The following is an 18,760-nucleotide window of genomic DNA, read 5'->3' on the forward strand; positions in this document are numbered from 1 at the left end:
GAGCAATAGCCACAGCAATAATGCTTCTGCCAGGAGAAAGACTGGCCCTCACAGGACACACACCTGTATGCTGCCTGACTCCCTGCCTGTGGGCAGAGGGGAAGGTGATATGGAACTAGGTGCCACATTCCCACCTCAGTACTCCCCTGCATGTGGGGCAGGACACAGGAGACCAGCAACACTTCTGACTCGTTGAGTGTTTAGTGAGGAGGCTGGATATAATGTTCTGGCTCACCTGGAGCTCCAGGTGGCTCACTTCACTCTCAGGAAGATAAGCAATGGCATTGCAGTCACCAAGTGGCCAGGAGCACTGCCACTCTACCTTCACCCAAAAAACAGGGCTGGAAGCTTTGCAGTTGGCTGTTGGGCAGCACCTGAGCCAGTTTACACCTGCAAGAGCCACAATGACCTGTCCCAGCAAGTCCCAGGCCTGGAGTGCCCATCTGTGCCATCCACAGGAGGCTCACTGAAGAGACCAACACACCATCTTTCCAAGCCAGCAGAGTCCAGAGCAAATCAGAAGCGAGGGCGGCGCTTTCGACCTGTGTATTTTGTGTCAGCTCGCACTTCCCTGTGGAGAAAAGAAAAGAGCAACTAAGCAGAATCCACAGGTCATTCTGGGAGGGGAAGGGAAGCCGGTTTGTAGTAGGAGTTTGAACAGGTGACAGCAGGCCAGACCAGCACGGTCAGCCTCAGCTGAGGCAGGACCCAGCTGAACTTACTTGCCCTGTCGTCGTCTACGCTCCTTCTTCTCAAGGATCCAGTCCTTGCTTTTCTTCACAGACTTACCCTTGGCATTTCTGAACCGTGTCCTACAGAAAAAGTAGACAGCAGCTGAAGAAGAACTGAGGTGGGGGCAGTTTTCTGCCCTGGAGGATTGCCACCCAGAACTGGGCATGCCCTGTGCCTCATAAAACCAGCGAGTACCTTCCCACCACCCCTGGGATGAAAGAGGCTCAGCCAGAACTTGGGGAGGTAGCCAAACAGTCCAACTGCAGACACACTGGGTGAGGAGGCTGCTTTCAGCTCCAGCTCCGAGCCAAGGGATACCTACCCTCCACAGGCTGCAGCAGGCCAGCATTCCCCTGTGTCATGTCTGACACACTAGCAGCACGCTAGGATCTTGGAGGAATACAGGCTTAAGCACAACCACCTTCCTCTTGCCTGTTCTACTCCAGACAAAGCCTCTGGTTTCCCAAAAAGTTGCCTGTTCTGCTATTGCCCTCCAAGACCAGGTACCCCCTGGACTGAGTGAGCAAAGAACAGCAGTGTAAGAGGCAGGAAAACGTGGCAGCCACAGGCTCCTGGCAGCCATGACGACTTTCCTCTGTTTTTTATTCTCTGTCTCTCCCACTGGCTGCAAGAGGGGCTCTTCCCTGCACCACTACCACGGGAGGAGACGTGGCCAGCAGGAGAAACCCCCAGGCCACAGATAAGCAGAGCTAAGCAAAGAATTTGACAGCATAAGAAACAAACACCAGGCTTCAGGCACCAGCAGCCTCCCCAACAAAACAGCCATGCTTGGCATCACCAGCAATGTAAACATTCTGCCTCCCCTCACCACTGGTTATATGCTACAGTGCTAAGCTGGAGAGCCAAGTGCCGGACAGAAAGCACACCTCAAACAATACTCAGCTGCAGCTCTAGGGTAGGTGTCAACAACAGCCCCACGACGCCACAGCAAAGCCCTCCAAAGTAACCCGTTTGCTTCCTTATGACTGGAGCCCTTTGATAAGATAAAGCAGTGCCCACTCAGGCTGCCAAAGGTCCTCCCAGTGCCCACAGTCCCTTCCCTTCAGTCACTTCCCTTCAGTCACTTCTCACATGGCAGTGCTGTAGTCCTCAGTCAGCAAAACCCAGCCCTTATACTACCCACACTGCTTGCTTGGGAAGGACTTGCAGCTTCACCCCACACATGGTACCTCTCATTGGTGAACTTTGCCTGGTGTATCTCTTCATCAGCGCACTCAGTACCAAGGCCCTGAAAAGCAAAATTGGAAAGTTTTGCTCTCCTCTGGAGCAGACAGAGCTAACAGTCATGCCATCCAAATTAAGAGGAACCCAGGGCTCTGCAAGGAGGAGGACTGGAGCAGGAACAAACTGGTCTTCCAGAAATTGGTGGCAAATAAACCAGTTCTTGGGGAGAGCAGGGCTTGGTGAGGCTGACAGCCAATGTATAAATGAAGTCACATCTGCATGTGCGGAGCTGTCTCGCTCCCACTTTGAGCCTTTCCCTCACCCAAAGCTCTTCCACATCACTCAGCAGCCAGGAAGGCAACTCTGCTGCCTTGCAGAGCTCCTCACCTTCGGTAATGTGCCAGATGTCCCAACAAAGAGACAAAGGAAGAACCTGAAAGAACAAGAATAAGGAGCATGAAGCTGGGATTCAGCATGCGATTCCCAGCCCCCAAGCAAGACTGAGATTGTTTATAACAAATCTAAGCTGTAACCTTTGTCCAGGACTGTATCATAGGAGAACAGAGAACAGCTTGGGAAAAAAAAAAAATCACTGCTAAACCCAGGACTCACCCCAAACACACACATACACAGAGACACAGGACTCACTTCTTGGCTTTGGCGCTGTTGGGGTAATCTACCACCATTCCGCCAGTAAAGCCAGCTCTCATGGCTTGGGCTGTGATGAGCTCCAGCTGGAAAAAGCACATGCAAAAGTTATTTAGTGGTTACCCACCAGCAATGCCCAAGAAACCACTGGGTTCAACCACAGCTAACTGCGCATGCCAAAGGTGGGTTGTTCCTGCTCCTGTTAAACTCCACACCAAGCTCCCGGTTCTGCAGTACCATCCAGACACCAGTCCACTGCCTTTATTTGGTTCTCCCTGCTCCTCAGACTAGCCTGGGTTAATTGGTACTGCAGACTCTCTAGGACAGGGACACCGGGCTGGATTTTCCAGCCCTGGGGTGTTACAGTATAGGGCTGATGACTACAGGCCGGTCTTCAAACCCAGTCACGCAGGAGAAAATCCAGGACAACAGATTCAGATAGTGTCCTGCCAATTTCTTTGATTTTAAGGCTCAGCCCAAGACAATCTGTGAAGCAAAAGAAATTGCGTAGGACATTCTCCTTATTGTTATTTTGGGGGCTCTTGAAGAGCTTTACAGATGGCGGGAAGGACAGAGACGCAGACGCGATGTGGAGAAACATGACGCATTCAGAGCCCCAAACAGTACACTACTACTCTGCCTGCGCTGCCTGTACCTCTGCCCCACTGACTGATGTCCTGTACCTGCTCTGAGTTCTCGGGGTACAGCTGCAGGACAGCTCGGGATCCTTGGGCCTACAAGAAATAAAGTTGGTCACAAACCTGTCTTGATGCAGGCAACCCCTCTAGTCATCCAATTCCTAGCCCAGGCACTAGTGCCCACTGCCCTGGAGAACTCTCCCAGGAGAGCTGTTCAGACTGCAAAGCCAGCTCCCTCCACAGCACAGCAAGGCACCAGAATAACAGCAGGGATCAGAGAAGCATGAGACACCATGCAGGCAGGCAAGGAGATAGCAAATGGGTGCTCCTGCCAGTCCTCTGTCTCAGAGCAGTGTTTACTTAAAATACATGAGTTAAAATACCTTGCTAAAATGCACCAGCAAGGATGTAAAAGTAGGCAGAGACCTGACTGGGAGAGCATGACACTTACCAAGGCAGTATAAAGAGTTGAGAAGAATCGATAAAGGCGTTTTGGAGGACTGTGTGATTTCTTATCAGCATTACAAAGCCACTGGACTGCGGAAATACTGAGAAAGAAAACAAGTCCCACGGGACACTGAGCCATTAATTCTTTCACAGAGCTGATCACCTCCCTTTGAGCTTATTTCCAGCGCTAAGCATGTGCATTTTCTCCATGTAGCTTTGCCTTCTGTTTTGCAGTTACACAAACCCCTCTGGGGATTCACTATGCCAAAACCCAAGAAGGCGTAGTAGTTACGCACAAAAGAATCACCAAGCATCTACTTTAGCCCAGGTGCTCAAACAATTCAAGTGCTTAGCTGTGGCCCTTGCATGGCCATGCAGGTTTTGCCAATGAGCAGTCCGAAACAGGGTGTTCAGATCAGCAACGGACAGTTCCTGCTCCTTCCAAGCACCTTTCTGAGGTATTCTCTAAGCAGAAAAGTGTTTCTGTCCCCTTCACCTAGGCCTTCATCCCCAAAACAACCATCAAACCTTTGATCCAGGGACTGACATTGCAGCTAAGCATGTATAGACATATTTTCTGTCTCCTCCTCAGAGCAGGTCTCCCTCCTGACATTATCCCCAATTTTATTTACTTCAATAAACTTCCTACCTCACCAGCACAAAAGAAAAAAGCAAAAACAAAAAAAAACCACCAAACCGAACAAAGCATCACTTGGGAAACAGCTGTTGGAAGCTGCTTCTACCATCCAGAGGCTCAGCAGCTTGTCCCAGTTATGTCATACTCATCTCTTATGCACCATACGCAGACCGTGTGTGCTGTACAGACAGTACGGTTATGTTGAGTATCACGAGAACTCACTTACGTACACAAACTCACCTGATGCAGCCATCAAACATGCCGGGCCTGAAGGGAATGCCGTAACCTACATCTGCAAGGAGAAGGTCTCCTTCCACCTCCCTCTCCACAGCTACATCTGCACAGAACAGGGCATGGCTCAGACAACCAGCTCACGCCTTTGGGGGCCACCTCTGAGGTGAGGCAAGGGTGGCAGGGGAGGAGAGCCTGCTCACCCAGCATAGCAGGGCTGATGTCCATACCAATCCAGTAGTGACCCTCGTCGGAGATGTAATCCCCACTCAGCCCGGAGCCACAGCTGAAGAGAGAAACAGGGGAAAGCGCAGGGATTGTGGGCTCAATCTGAGGGTGACCCCAGCCAGCCGCAATGCTACAGCAGCCCATCCCTCCCTCTCCTTCAGCTTGCAACAGACAGACGCCGGTGCCGTGGGGCCTGGATACCCCTCGCCCCCGGGGCACCCGCCCGGCCCCAAGACACCGGGCAGGGCCCTGCTCACCCCACGTCCAGGAGAAGGCACGGCCGGTCCTCGGGCAGTCCCAGCAGCTCCACAGCCCGCTCCGACATCTGCGACTGGATCTCCACCACCCGGGAGCTGCAAGGCACGGCCAGGGCACGGGCAGCAGGCGGCAACGCTGCGGCGCGGCGCCCCCGCCTCACGGCAGGATCGCACACTCCCGTCGCCGCCGCCACAGGCGGGGTTATCCCCCGGCCCCACGATGGGACTCCACCGCTGCCACGCGGCGGGGCCGCCTCCCCGCCACCCCCGGCGGGTCCCCCCCCGCTGCCCGCCTCCGCCTCGCGGCAGGATCCCTCCCCTCCGCTCCCCCACCCGCGCGGCCCGGCAGCCCCAGAGCGATCACGCCACCGTACTTCTGCGTGTACTTCCGCGCCTCGGCCTCATCGTAGAACTGCAACGAGAGAGAGGCGGACGCGGTGAGGCGCAGGGTCCCCGGCAGCAGCCCGGCCTGCCCTCCCGCTCTCCCGCCCGCCGCTCACCAGCTCGGGCGGCCCACGGTGCTCGGGCCGACGCCCGCTGCCCGCCATGCCGTCGCGTGACGTCACTTCTCCGCGCCGCGCCGCGCGCGGAGGACCCCGCCGCGCCCAGGATGGCGGCGGGAGGGCGCTGAGGCGGCGCGATGGCGCCGGGGGCGCTCGGCCGCCTCCGGGCCCTCCTGCCCGCTGCACCGCGGTCCCCGGGGCCCGGCCGTGCCCTGGCGTCGTCCCGCGGCGCGCAGACGGTGGGCGGCGGAGCTTCTCGGCCGTGCCGCGACCTGTACGAAGTGCTGGGGGTCCCGGCCACGGCGACGGCGGCGCAGATCAAGACGGCGTACTACGAGCAGTCGTTCCGCTACCACCCCGACCGCAACGCCGGCAGCGCCGCCGCCGCCGCCCACTTCGCGGCCGTTAGCGAGGCCTACCGGGTGCTGGGCAGCGCCGCCCTGCGCCGCAGGTACGACCGCGGCCTCCTCAGCGCTGAGGACCTGCGCGACGCCCCCCGGCCCTCCGGCCGCGCGCCCGCCCCCCCGCCGCCGCCACCCCGGCCCCCCGCCGCCGCGCGCCGCGGGCCCGTCCCGCCGTCCTTCGACTTCGACGCCTTCTACCGAGCACACTACGGGGAGCAGCTGGAGCGGGAGCGGGTGTTGCGGGCGCGGCGGGAGCAGCTGCGCCTCCGCCGGGAGGAGGTCGCGGCCCAGGGACGCCTTCGGCTTCTCTCTGACCTCTCGGTCGGGCTCATCTTCTTGCTGGGTTTTGCTCTCCTCTACGGCCTCAAGTGACAGCGGGGCCTCAGCTGAGCATCCACCAAGCTCCACTGCTGTGGCGGGACGCAGTGTCACCAGTGGGCATGGCAGCTGGCTGGGGTGTCCCCTGCGCCCGCACAGGGGGCAGGCATCGTGTGCGTGTGCTGGTGTGACCTTCAGGCATAGTGTGTGACCAGCAGGCATCATGCTTGGGCTCTGCTCCTCAGGCTGAGAGATGTCCCCTCTGCCAGTGTGACCTTCAGAGACAGCGCACAGCCAGCGGACTCCATGTGTGAGCTCTGCTCCGTGGGCTGTGACCTGACCCCTCTGCTTGTTGTGACCTTCAGACGTGGAGTTCAACTGGCCGGCACAGAACATGGCTGTGATGTGACCTCCACAAGTGTGACCTGCAGACAGCACACATGACCCCTGGGTACCACATGTGGGCTCTGCTGTGCAGGATGCGACATGCCCCTGCTGCCAGCATCACCTTGCAGACATGGTGTAGGGGCTTGACAGGCTGCAACATGTCCCCTTTGCCAATATGACCTTGCAGACACAGTGCCTGACAGGTAAATGTGGTTCATGGACTCTGATTTGTGGACTGTGATGTGTTCCCTCCATTGGCACTGCTGCTTGACATTGGTGGGAACCACGTGCCTGTCCTAAGCTGCAGCAGAGATTAAATGGTTGTCAGTGGTGTTTGTGTGCTGTGTGTGTTCGGGGGGAGTGTTCTCACAGGTACTGAGTTATGGCTCTCTGGTTTTCTGTTAATCTGAGACCTGCCACCTCTGTGCTGTCACACCTGTTGTTACTACATCTTTGGGGAATTTTAGGAGTGTTGGTCTCCAAACTGTCATTGCCCTTGTCTGTCGCTGTTTGGGGCTTGCCTTGCTGTGTGGCGAGTACGGAAGTTTTAGCTTCAGCAGCCTGGAAGAATGAAACCTGGGCCTGTGGCAGCTTGTGTCCCAGTCAGCATGCAACATCACCTGGAGGTGCCGCCCAAAACTCTTCTGTGTTCAGAACCGCCTGTCCTGTCTAGAGCTTGCCAGGAGCCTTGCACAAGGCCATCCTGCACAGGCCTTCGTGGTACACATCTGAGCACTGAGTGGCATTACTTGTGTTTTACGTGTATCTAAGCATCATTTGCACATGAGACTGTTTAAGTATTGAAGTGTTTAAAGAGCTAAAGACAGTGTCTCTCAGAGCTTCTGTCTTTCCTTGGGTGGAGGTTTCACCTGTGCTATGCTGGTACTACATGGAGTGAGCAAAGCTTCATGGTATTGAACTCTGAGCATGCCAATGACTTCATCTGCATTTCTGTGTACTGGATTTGTTGGGCCTGGTTGGCAGCAGTCTGCAGGAGCTGAGCCCTCACCTCTCACTGCAGTGACCATGGATTATGTTTTCTTCCAACATAAAAATGTTAAAAGCAAATGCCCTGTGTTTTCCAGCTGTGAAGTCTGTGATACTGATCTGAGCCTGAGGCAGTAGCATGGCAGGGAGTGTAACGTCTACCAGTACAGGGTATATGCTGTAAAGGAGAGCTTTCTGCCGTTTCTAGAAAGCATTGTACCACTTCCAGCTGCAGACTCTAGAGACTGCTGCGTGTTTGGAGCAAATTCAGCCCCGGGGCAGAGAGGAACTTTCCATGATCCTCTCTGGTTGTCAGTCCATCCCTCTGTGTGCTGAAATATCAGCATGCAGAAAACAGCAGCCTGGTGTTCAAGGGTATTGGTTACAGAGTGAAGGTCTCCAGAGTTGTGGCTCTGTGTCACATGCTGGTGCATTTTCATGCTATAAATCAAGTCACTTGAAAGACCAGAGGTGGCTTCTCTGGCAGAGTTGGCAGGAAATGTTCTCTTCCAGGCTGGAAAAGCTAGGGATATCCATGGGAAGTGGAGGGCAGCAGGGAGCACCCCTCTAGTTCCTGATGTGGCACCCCTCCTGTTCCTGGTGCAAGCCATGGTCTTGCAGGTTTTTAGGGCAGCCCTGCCAAATATGAGGGGTCCTCTGGATTGATTTTAAATCTATGTAGGGCTGAGCCTGGGGCTGTGGGCTGTTCCTGCAGGCGGCTCTGTACCCAGCCCTGAGCCAGCTTCCTGGCAGAGTGAGGGTCTGGTGCAGTGTGGCATGGAGCAGGAAGAACAGGCTAGGTGGTCTGCTGCCTGCATTGCTCTGCCTTCTAACACTGGGACAAGGAAGACCTGCTGCAGTAAGCCGTCTGGGCTGACTTTCCTGCTCCGTGTCTGGTGCTTGTGTCTGAAACTGGGGGGTGAAGTACCCAGGCACCAAAACTGAGCTAATCCACATGCCTTTCAGTGGGAGGTTTGCGCAGTCCATGTTACTGGTTCTTCTTCTTCCTCAGGTCTCCATGATGTATCTTGAACATTAAAGGTATCCAGCCATAAACTGGTGATTAAATGGCATATTTTCTTTTGTTGGGCTTGGTTGGTAAATATTCCTTGTACTTGCTGGAAAATGTAGGGTAGGGGACAGGCTGGTGTTTCATATAGTCCTGTTTCTGTGAGGCCGTGGTGGGAAGGGTGGGCATGCTGCCTGCAGTCAGTGGGGAATAGGTAGGATGGCCTTCCTCTGCCACCGTGGACTGCACTCCTGCCTACTGGAGACCTTTTCTGTGCTGCCTGACACATGGGGGGTGCCGTGTGCTTGTGATATACCCTCTGTGCTCTCTGTGCCCACATGCTGCAGGCAGCATTTAGCTTTGCTGCAGAGTGTGGTCAGAGGAGGGGAAGTACGGCATGCAGGGTGTGGAGGTATGCTTTGGGGCATGCAGTCCGTCACTTTTGGGGTGATACAATGTATACTTCTCCCCAGCATCACCTTCGCTCTGGTCAGGCCTGAATGCTCCTCTGCTCCAGGAAGGATTTCAGGAGCTCAGGCACAAAGTGGCTGGAGCTAGTCCACACGCACAGACGGACTGCCAGCTCCCAGCACACCAGATTTCTACGCCTTTGTCTTTCCTGTGTCAATACTGTTGTCTCATTCTTGTCTTTCCCTAGTTGTTTCTTTGATGGAGAGGTGCCAGGAGCAACTGGACTTCTTGCAGCTTTCCTTTAGCCAGGTGAGCGCAGTCATGTGGGGTGCCTGTGGCACAACTGTTACGGGAAATACAGCAGGGCCTAACTGTGACAACAGTGATGTGGCAGCAGGGGCTTGTGTGAGCTGTATAAGCCCACCAGGATCAGGTCAAAGTGGAAAAGGAAAGGAAACGGGGCACAAGTGGTGCTGATAGGATGGGTGAGGCTTGGTGCACAGAGACCTACTTTGTATTTAAACCCCATGTCCTACCTCTCCTGTGTCAGTAGCTAAGCAGTACTGTTGTCGAGAGGTGACTTCGGTGCTCCCATCAGTGGGATGCTGAGCAGCTGGAGAGGGGTACAGAGCTGTTTTCAGAGACAGAGGAGTGACGGGCAGATCAGTGAGAGCCATGAGGAGCTTGCTTTCTCTCACTTGCCCACTTGCTGCAAGGGGGCATAGGCTTGTGCACTGCTCCAGGACCTTCCTCTCTGGCAGCTGGATCTGAACCATGCAGCAGACGGTGAAGCTCTGCAACTGCCTGTGGCCTTGGCTGTCTTCACATCTCAGGAACAGTGAGGACGGATCCTCTGAGGCACTGAGCCACAGAGGGTCGTTTCTGTGGGGGATTTCTTCCTCCTCACTGTCAAGGCCACTGGGGCCACTTTTATACATTTTCTAGCACATCCTATCCCTCTCTTCGTTGCTCTGCAGCTCTGTGTTACAGCAAGTGGTGTGTTGTATGCATGCTGGAATCTGATTCTTTGCTCTCTTACGCCTGACTCTGGTTTTTGCCGGCTCTTAGATTTGTATCACTGAAAGGAACTGCCCAAGGGTGAGCTGCTGGCGGGGCCTCAGCTATCCCACTATGCCCATCTCTCCAGGCCTGTGCTGCTCTACCTTGCATCTTCACCCCTGCGTTTATTCTGTGTAACTTCTTGTTAGTCGTTCCCACCCATGAATTACTAACAACAGACATCATACCATGCCACTGTAAAAGGGAAGCAAATCTAAAACTAAGTAGTTAATGGCCACTTGGTAATTAGATACTGTTACAGACTAAGTAAATCACAAAACTCTAGGCAAGCTGAGATAAGACCAGATGAAGCCTGGCAGCCCCAGTCCTGAGGCCTTGCAAGCTCAGTGCAGACCCCTTTCCCTAGTCCTATCCCAGCCTGTTGTTGTGGGTTGATGTCCCTGTAACTGCAGGCTTGTGGTGCTGAGCTGCTCGCCTCGGCTGCTGGGTGGCGTGGCCTGCAGGCATGGGGTCTTGATGTGTCATTAGGACCTCTTCCCTCCATCTGGAGGAGCTGGGCTGCTCTTTGGGAAGGAAGGGGTTAAACCTGACTCCTGGGAGGTCTTTGGGGCTGTCAGCTGGGCTGGGGGCATGAGGGGCAGAGGCAAGGAGCTGCGGGCTGGGTGAGCACAGTCCTGAGCAGCACTGGAGGAGTAACTACCTCATCCTCTCAGGAGGGTCTGACCTGGCAGGGAGCAGGGTGAGGTGAGAGCACCTGGGACAGCCCCAGCCCTCACCTGCCCTGAGATCTGTGGGCAGAGCTCAGCACCCTGGGCCTGCTGCTGCTGGGCCTGTGGTGGCTCTGCCCACCCAGGAAGGGCCAAACAGTTGGCAGCACCCGTGGATGGCAGGCGGGGGGGCAGCTCTCCCTCCCTTCAACAGTATCACCTGCAGTGACTGCTCTGTTAACAGAGTTAACTGTTAATAGAGTTTCCTCTGTTAACAAACAGCCCTGCTGTTTGTGCAGCACCTGCAGCATGGGGGTGTGGGAGGGGTGGGGGGGTGGAGCTGGGGCACCCTGGCACCAACCCTTGCTGGCTGACCCCAGCCTGGTGTTTTATATCCCCCAAACCCGGTGTTGCAGCTCAAAGAGTCTCTTTTGGAGGCTGCCTGTGCTGGGGGCGCCCCTTCTCTCCAAGGTGTCCTGTCCCTCCTGGGCTGGGGACTGCTGCTTGCCCAGCCTGGCTTCTGAAAAGCCAGGCCTGGGTGGGCTAGGGAGGCCACAGAGCTGGCAGGGCCAGCTCCCTGCCTGCCTCTCCTGAGTTTAGCTGCACACTAGCTGGCAGAGGGGCTGAGCTGGCCCCAGGCTGCTGCCTGGCCCAGTATAGAAATGAATGCAGGTGCACACCTGGTGGCAATGCTTCCTCCTCCTCCCCAGGCTGACTGGAGGCGCATTGACCTCCCTCGAAGTGGCCCTGCAGGGCAGGCAGCTCTTGGTGCACACAGGGAGAACACTGTGCAGGCGAGGAGGGCACAGAGGGATCAACTGTGCTTCTGCCAGCTCCTGCCTGTTACCAATGTCCCTTTCTTGTGCCCTGCATAGGACTTTGTTCTCGTCCCAGGCCTGCCTGTGGAAGGGGTTGGAGCTGCCAGTGAGGCACTGACCGCACACTCTGGAGCAAAGAGGCAGACACAAGCTGCTGCTGTGTTTCCCAGAGGTGCAGGGTGCACTAACACTGCACGTACACTCCCTTCTGGGGCCACTGCAACTGGGGGGTCCAGCCACCTGCCTAGGGCAGTACATGCTCTGGACTGGACAGGACCAGCACCAGTGTTGGAGGAACCTCCCCACGCCAGGGAATTGATTTGCTTGGCAGTTTTCCAGTGGAGAAAGGACATTGGCTGAAGCGGGGTGGTGACAGCCCTGCTGGATCACAGGGCTGCTAGGGCCTGCCCACAGCTACCTGATCAGGGTAGGTGCCTGCGGGTGCTGCAGCCAGCCAGGGCCACAGCAGCTCAGCCTGCTTTGTTCTTTGGAACATGACTTTTAGTGCTGTCACCTCCAGTGGGACACACTCATTCTCCCTGGGCTGGAGAGAGGCAGCTGCTGTCCTTGAGAGGGTTGACACTCATGGGGCTGCATTTTTCTTTGCCAGAAGGTGACTCGGTACGTGCTTGGGGCCAGGAAAGTTTGCCCTGGAGCTAGCAACAGACCCAGGCAGGATTGCCTGGGAATTCCCAGCCCTGGGGAGCTGTGCAAGGCAGCCACTGGCTGGGGAGAACAGGGTTGTGCCTGGCTGGTTTTCAGGCGGCTTGGCTCCTCGTGCATGGTCACATATGCGCTAGTGCCATCCCTAGTACTGTGCCTGGTCCCACCTTGCAGGGCAGTGACACAGCTTGTCAGCATTGCCTTTAGCTGGTATTCAGCCTGTACCGGTGCCTAGCTCTGGGCTTCTGCGCGCACCATATCCTCATGCCATCACCTTGTGGTCCTTTCCTCTTGAGACAAGTGCTACAGTGGCCTTCCTCTCCCAGGTGGGCATACAGATCCCCAGGGAGAAGCCTTGCGCTTATCCCCCACCACCCCTTGTGTATGGGTACTCAGAGCCCTCATAGCTCAATACACACATGTCACTTGGGCCCAATTCCCCATGCTGCACCCACAGCTCTGGTCATCTCACACAGCATCCAGTGCAGCCCTTGCAGTAGCCTGGACAACTGTCTGGGGAATCCCTGCGTGGGACAGGGCTGCCTGTGTATCGCAGCCCCTTCCAGACACAGCACAGATGTCCCACATGGACCAATTGGCCTCCTAAGTGCTCCTGCTTGGTCCCCTTATTTCTCTGGTTAGGTTAGCCCTGTGGGGCTGCTATGGGAACCCAACCAAGCTCTTACTCTGTGGTTGCCAGCCTTAATACAGTCCTTCTTCCTGGCATGTACCAAGCCACAGAGCTTGACTGTGGCAATCAGGCATGTCCTGGGACCTTTTATTGACAGGTTGAGCCCAAACTGAGGCTGGTGGGACCAGGAAAGCAGGAGATGCTCTGTGAAACCCTAGATATTCCCATGACTACCATCTCCTTGCCTGCCAATAGAGGAGCCTGGGATGAAACCGGGTGAGCTCAGGCCTCCTGCTGCCTTTTCCAGTGGTGGCTGAAGTCAGGGCTAGCATGAGAGGGTGGATGGAGAATGGGTACTAAGACCTGCAGGGCTGCACACAGGCTGATGAGACCAGCTGCTGCAGAGCCATGAGCAAGCCCAGCTGGCTGTGGGGTGTAACCCTGCATGGTGTTAAGGGCTCAGCTGCTGGCATGAAGCATCTCTGGTTGCCAGAAGTCTTCACCATATGTGGGGCCAACCTGCTGGGAGGTGGTCTGTGGCACCCGCCTGGGGGGAAACTCATGCTCACTGGTCTCTGCCCACCTTGCGGTGGCTCTCGCCTTCCCCAGGGTGCTGATGGGCAGAGCCAAGTGCAGGGGCAATGTCTGGGGGCTCCCCAGGCTGGAGGACCCTCCTTGACTGCCAGTCACCTCCAAGCCTGACAAGTGACCCCCCACAACCACTTCCTCCCTGTTCATAGCCAGAGCCAAAGGGTAACGCAGAGCATGGAAAAGAGCCTTTATTTAGAAAACACATGGCGCCCAGTGCTCCTGAGCCCTTTTCCTTGCTATCTCCCACCCAACTGAGCCCACTGACATCCCTAAAAACCACCCGCCCCCATCTCCTGTCACTGTTCCTCCTGCTGTGAATGCAGAGACCTCCCTGCACTGGCAGCTCCTCAGGTGTGGGGACCCACTGCCCAGCCACCCCACCAAGCACCTCCATCCTCCTGTGAGCACCTGCCCCTGTGCCTGCCCAACAGACAACGCAGCCCCTTGAAGCTGTGCCTGCACCACATGTGCTCCCTGGCCAGGGTGTTCATGCACAGCCCCCGTGGGGGCACAGGGCCAGGAGCAGGGACATGCCTTGCTACCGGTATGGAGGCTTCTGCTTCTGGTGTCGTGGCTGCTGCTGCTTGCGGAAGGGCTGGGGGCTGAGCAGGGAGATTTGTCTGAACAGGCACAGGGGTGAGCCCAGGCTGGGGATTTCAGAGCAGGGAGATCCTGGCTGGTGTCCCAGGGCTGGGAGATGGTGTCTGGCAGGTGCAGCTGGCACGGTGAAGGGCACAACAGCCTCCGAGGGGATAAGAAAGGCAGGCACAAAGCCATAGGAGAGATCAAAAGCTTTGGGGGCTACTCCGCTCCGCAGCGGGGCAAGGTGGGCTGGTGCTGGGCTAGCCAGGGTACCTGGGCACCCTGCGGGGCCCGCAGGGTCCCTGCCCACCTGGTCCTTCTGCAACAGCTCCTGCAGTTTCTCCAGCTGCGTCCGGCAGACATGAGAGCGCGTGCGGCTCTGGCAGAAGGACTCCAGAAAGGAATCGAGGGACAGGTCCTGGGCCAGGAACTGCTCTATCTGTGCCTGTGGGATGGGCAGCGGGACAGCATCAAGTCAAGAGAGCCGTGGGAGGGAACCCAGATGGCTGAGCCCCTCCCTGGCCTCTTCTCCAGGGCCTGGCACACGGGAGGGTGTGGGGAGGAGTCTGGGGCCCAGGTGAGGCAGCAACCCGGGGTCTCGCCTGACTCACCTCCGACTCTGCCTCAGAGGCACTGAGCTTGGCTTGGAGCTGGCCCAGGGCGCTCTGCAGGCTCCAGTTCTCCAGGTATGCCTCTGTGTTGGGAGAGGACAGGGCTGCCAACAAACCTCCCCCAAGACATGCCTACTTCTGAGGCTGTGGTCTTTCCCATCACCAAGCAACAGTTCCCCCTTTGAACTGAAACACCCCCAAACACATCCCTGGAGCCACCTGCACACCGAGACCTGCATCCCACCATGGCATCAGTCCCAGCCAAGGGCTGGCTATGTCACAGGCAGCATCACCCCCCAGTGCTCCTGATCATGGCTGGGCCATTTCCCTGGGGCAGGTTCAAGGGCGCCAAGCCCACCCAAGCTCTTGTATTAACACAGATTGCTGTGGCCATGCTGGGCTCTGCCTTGTCCCATTGGCTGCACCCCACTCACCCAGGCGCTGCTGCTTGTCCCAACATGCCTCTCGTATCTCCCGCAGCTCCTGGTACTTGATGGCTAGGGAAGCCTTCCCATCCTCCAGCCGTGGGCGCATGGACAGGTTCACCCTGGCCAGGGTGCAGTTTGAAGCCAAACACATTTCCCGCTCCAGCTGCAGACTCTGAAACTGTGGGGATGGGAAGGGGGTGGGGGTGTTAGCACTGGGCAGAACAAGTCACAGCTGCCAGCCTGGGAGGGAGTCTGTTTCCATCCATGGATGGAAACCCTCACCTCCTGCACTGTCCCCATCCCTCTGCTCTGCCTGGAAAGGAGGTACATCCCGGGAGGAACGCAACAGCTGGACCCGGGCTACCCACAGCACAGGGCAGCTTACCCTGGATGTGGCAAACCTCAGAGCCTCCTTTGCAGAGGAAAGGGCTCGTTAGCTAACAAGGATGTCAGGAGAGACACACACCCTCTCTCACTGCACGCGCACCTTCCACCCACGCAGAGAGGGCAGCAGAGCGTGGTGCCGGGCTGCGCCTTGAGAGGCCCAGGGGAAAGATGCTGAAATGAGGCTGAGAATGATTTCAGAATAACCTGAACGTGTTCCCACAGGAGCTCCAGGATCCACTGGAGCCAGGGAGCACTCGGGGCTCATCCCAGCTGCGGGGAGTGAAGCCAGAGGTGGTGGGCACGGCGAGGGGCCGGGGCCTCCCAGCCCCCCCCCCCCCTCAAATCGCGGGACAGTGGGAGCAGCGGGAACAGTGGGGGCAGCGGCTGTGGCCCTGCTCAGGGGTTTGGTGGCTTGCGGATGCCTGGCGGGCGATGGCTGCGGGAGCCCCGAGCGGCACCGGGAGCCCCGGGGCAGTCGCCGGCCCGGACGCCCGAGCGGCGGTTTCCCCGCGGCCACCCCAGCTCAGCCGGTGGGTTTTGTTGCTCCTCCAGAGCCCCCGGGCTCGGTGGGCGGAAAGTCAGGTATCGAGGGAAGACCGCGGAGCAGCGGTGCCAGGGACCGGCGGGTGATGCCCGGTGCCCGGGCTGCGAGCGGCTCCATCCCGCGCACCGGGAAAGCCCCGCTGGGGGCAAGCGCTGCCCGGCCTCGCTCGACTGGCTGCGGGACCCGGCCCCCGGCTCCCCCCCGGCTCCCCGCGGCCGTACCTTCCTGCTGAGACGGGCGGCCCGCTGCAGCCGGGGCTCGTCCTGCAGCAGAGCGCGGAGCTGAGCCGTGCTGAGGGCCCCGAAGAGGCACGGGGAGCCGGGCGGCGCTGGGGGCCGGGACATGGGACAGGCACGGCCCGGGATACCCCCCGGCCGCCACCGGGTGCCGCCGCCGCCGCCCCTGCCCTGCCCTGCCCCGCCCCGCGCCGCGCCGCGCCGCGCCCCCTGGCCCCGCCGGCCTTAAAGGAGCCGCAGCTGAGCACAAGAAGCCCCGGTTCTGCACCGCGCCGCCCCCGGCTGCGGGGGGGACCAGCACTGCACCCCGCTGTGTGACTTCTGCTCCACGCCGTGTGCATCCTGCACCCCACCTCGCCGTGCGTAGCTTGCACCCCGCCGTGTGTATCCTTGCCCTGCACCCCACTGTGTATATCCTGCACTGTACCCCGCTGTGTGCACCCTGCTCCCTGCTCTGTGCATCCTGGGCGCAGCGCACTGCTGTATGCGTCCTGCACTCTGCTGTGTACATCCTGCCCTTCAACCCGCGGTGCGCATCCGGTGCTGCAACCCGCACTGTGCATCCTGCGTTGCACCCCACTTTGTGCACAGCAGTCCGCTCTGTGCATCCTGCACCCCACTACGTGCATCCTGCACTGCAGCACATTATGTGCATCCTGCGCTGCACTGTGTGTGCCCTGTACTGCATCACAGTGTGTGCACCCCACTTGTCACTGTATTGATTTCACCCCGTACTTCATGGCACTGCTCTTGTGCATCCTGTGGATATCCTGGCACTGCTGTACACATCGGCTCACGAGAGAGGAGAGAGAGCAATGAGGCACCCTGTCACCATGGGCTCTGTGCAGGCCCCCTTCATCCCCTGGAGAAGGGAGAGGGGGGAGAGCTGCCCCAGTTGTGATGGGGAACTGCTCACCACAGGGTGTTGTGGTCACTAAACGTTTGCAGGGATTCAGAGACCTGAAAGAAAAATTCAGGGTGCGTGAAACCTGCCTGAGGACTATCAGTTCCACCTCTGGACATCTCTGTGCCGGAAGCTCTCCTTGTATCTTTGTATCTTCTTACTCTTAAGTAAAAGATGTGGTGGAGAAGCTGGGGAAAAGTAGCAAACCAAGAGCTCGTGGGAGGTTGGGTTTGCTTCTCAGGGAAGTTTTACCTTAGTGAAAACCACAGCTGCAGGGAGAGCCATGCACTGCAGCTGGGGTGGGGACTGCTCTGTCCTTGCCAGGACATTTCCATGGAGCAAATATCTGCTGGGAGACAGCATTTAATGTCCACTGCTTGACTTCAGATGTCACCTCAAACTGACACTGGCTGCTGAAGCTGAGTGAAAGGAAGCTGCCAGGGTGCTGCTGGGGGCTGGAGGTCACTGCTGCTGGGTGGCCAAGAGCCTAGCAGGATTCAGGAAGCAATTGGATGGGTAGCTTGGTATAAGGGGCTGTGTGGAACTGGTGCTTTTGTAGGAGAGATGAGAACCTGTCTGTACACTGGGATGTGCTGTGGTGGAGGCACACGACAGCAATGCAGAGACACGCAGTTGTTGAGCCCATCCTCCTGGGCTGGTGGGTGCCAGCTCTGTTGTTCTGTGAGGATATTTTGGGATGTTCTCCTGCATCTCTTGGCCAGTGTCTTTCCACTGCCTTTGGAGAGCCCTAGCAGAAGATACCACTGCTGGGACGAGGATCATTTGCTCCTTAGTCCAGCAGTGCAAATTCAACTCCAGTTTTGCCTGTTGCTTGGGAATCCCAGAGGCCCAGCAGCAGCAGCAGTGTCATTTCACAGTCTGCCCAGTGCCACCTGATGTCATTGAACCTGCTGACTTTGGAAGGCAAACCCACTCTGGGGGCACCAGGGGTGGGGTGGGGGCACCATCCTAACAGCCATCCTCCACCTGGCACTACTATCTTATACCCCTGGTGCAGGAGAGCCTCTCTTCCAGCCAATGTCAAGTCCATCACAGAGCTGCCTTGTGCCCCCTGGCTCTCTGTGCTGTGGTGCTCAATCCAAGGCAGGCAAGGCCTTTGCTCAGGGTGAATGTCCCTCTGTCTTAGAAGATAACTAGTGTTGGGAGAGGCACTTCTGGGATTCATAGTTCAACCTCTGCATGGCAGAGTTCATCCGGAAACCAGACCAGGCTGCAGAGGGCTATGTCTCATTGAATTTGGGTTGCCAAATTTACCACCGAGCTGGAGATGCTCCCATCTCTGGAGATGGCCATCTGACACTGCAGAGCCTCTGAAGGGACACCTTCCAAGGCCAAGTGGGGACTCCAGCCAGAGCAGGAGACTGTGGCATGGGCTGTACTCTGAGGTCCCACCAGTCCCCTGTGCTCTGGTTTGGGGGGGCTCAGCGCTGGGTGCTGGAGGCTCTCAGGAAAGTGAGTGCAGCCTGCTTCACCCGAGAGCTGCTTTCAGTAGAAGTAGCCCTGAGCTCTCTTTTTCCTCAGTCATTCCTAGGTGCAGGTGCTCCCTGTGCTCTGCAGTGCTGAGGCCAGTTCTCTGGAGCAGTGTAAGGTACTTT

At 57.5% G+C, this 18,760-nt stretch overlaps 3 protein-coding genes across 4 annotated transcripts; 1 reads left to right on the forward strand and 2 right to left on the reverse strand.

Moving 5' to 3' along the window:
* Positions 1-182: 182 nt before the first annotated feature.
* BUD23 (BUD23 rRNA methyltransferase and ribosome maturation factor) lies at positions 183-5,614 on the reverse strand. Of its 2 annotated transcripts, XM_064468005.1 has the most exons (13): positions 5,504-5,614; positions 5,378-5,415; positions 5,004-5,099; positions 4,722-4,804; positions 4,528-4,624; positions 3,655-3,751; positions 3,249-3,299; positions 2,566-2,651; positions 2,305-2,350; positions 1,923-1,981; positions 723-812; positions 485-571; positions 183-390 (listed from the first exon to the last, which is right to left on the reverse strand). In XM_064468005.1, the coding sequence occupies exons 1-12, from the start codon at positions 5,549-5,551 to the stop codon at positions 517-519; spliced, it is 846 nt and encodes a 281-aa protein (XP_064324075.1). In that variant the 5' UTR covers positions 5,552-5,614; the 3' UTR covers positions 183-390; positions 485-516. The 2 variants fall into 2 exon arrangements, with proteins under 2 accessions (XP_064324075.1, XP_064324074.1); XM_064468004.1 differs by having other exon boundaries at positions 183-571.
* DNAJC30 (DnaJ heat shock protein family (Hsp40) member C30) lies at positions 5,528-6,946 on the forward strand. Its single transcript, XM_064468006.1, has one exon. The coding sequence runs from the start codon at positions 5,644-5,646 to the stop codon at positions 6,280-6,282; it is 639 nt and encodes a 212-aa protein (XP_064324076.1). The 5' UTR covers positions 5,528-5,643; the 3' UTR covers positions 6,283-6,946.
* Positions 6,947-13,625: 6,679 nt separating this feature from the next.
* On the reverse strand, positions 13,626-16,439 carry VPS37D (VPS37D subunit of ESCRT-I). Its single transcript, XM_064467535.1, has 4 exons — positions 16,226-16,439; positions 15,080-15,251; positions 14,646-14,728; positions 13,626-14,479 (listed from the first exon to the last, which is right to left on the reverse strand). The coding sequence occupies exons 1-4, from the start codon at positions 16,346-16,348 to the stop codon at positions 13,991-13,993; spliced, it is 867 nt and encodes a 288-aa protein (XP_064323605.1). The 5' UTR covers positions 16,349-16,439; the 3' UTR covers positions 13,626-13,990.
* Between the last annotated feature and the right edge of the window lie 2,321 nt (positions 16,440-18,760).

This window comes from Phalacrocorax carbo, chromosome 17, assembly GCF_963921805.1.
Source record: "Phalacrocorax carbo chromosome 17, bPhaCar2.1, whole genome shotgun sequence".
Classification (NCBI taxonomy): domain Eukaryota; kingdom Metazoa; phylum Chordata; class Aves; order Suliformes; family Phalacrocoracidae; genus Phalacrocorax; species Phalacrocorax carbo.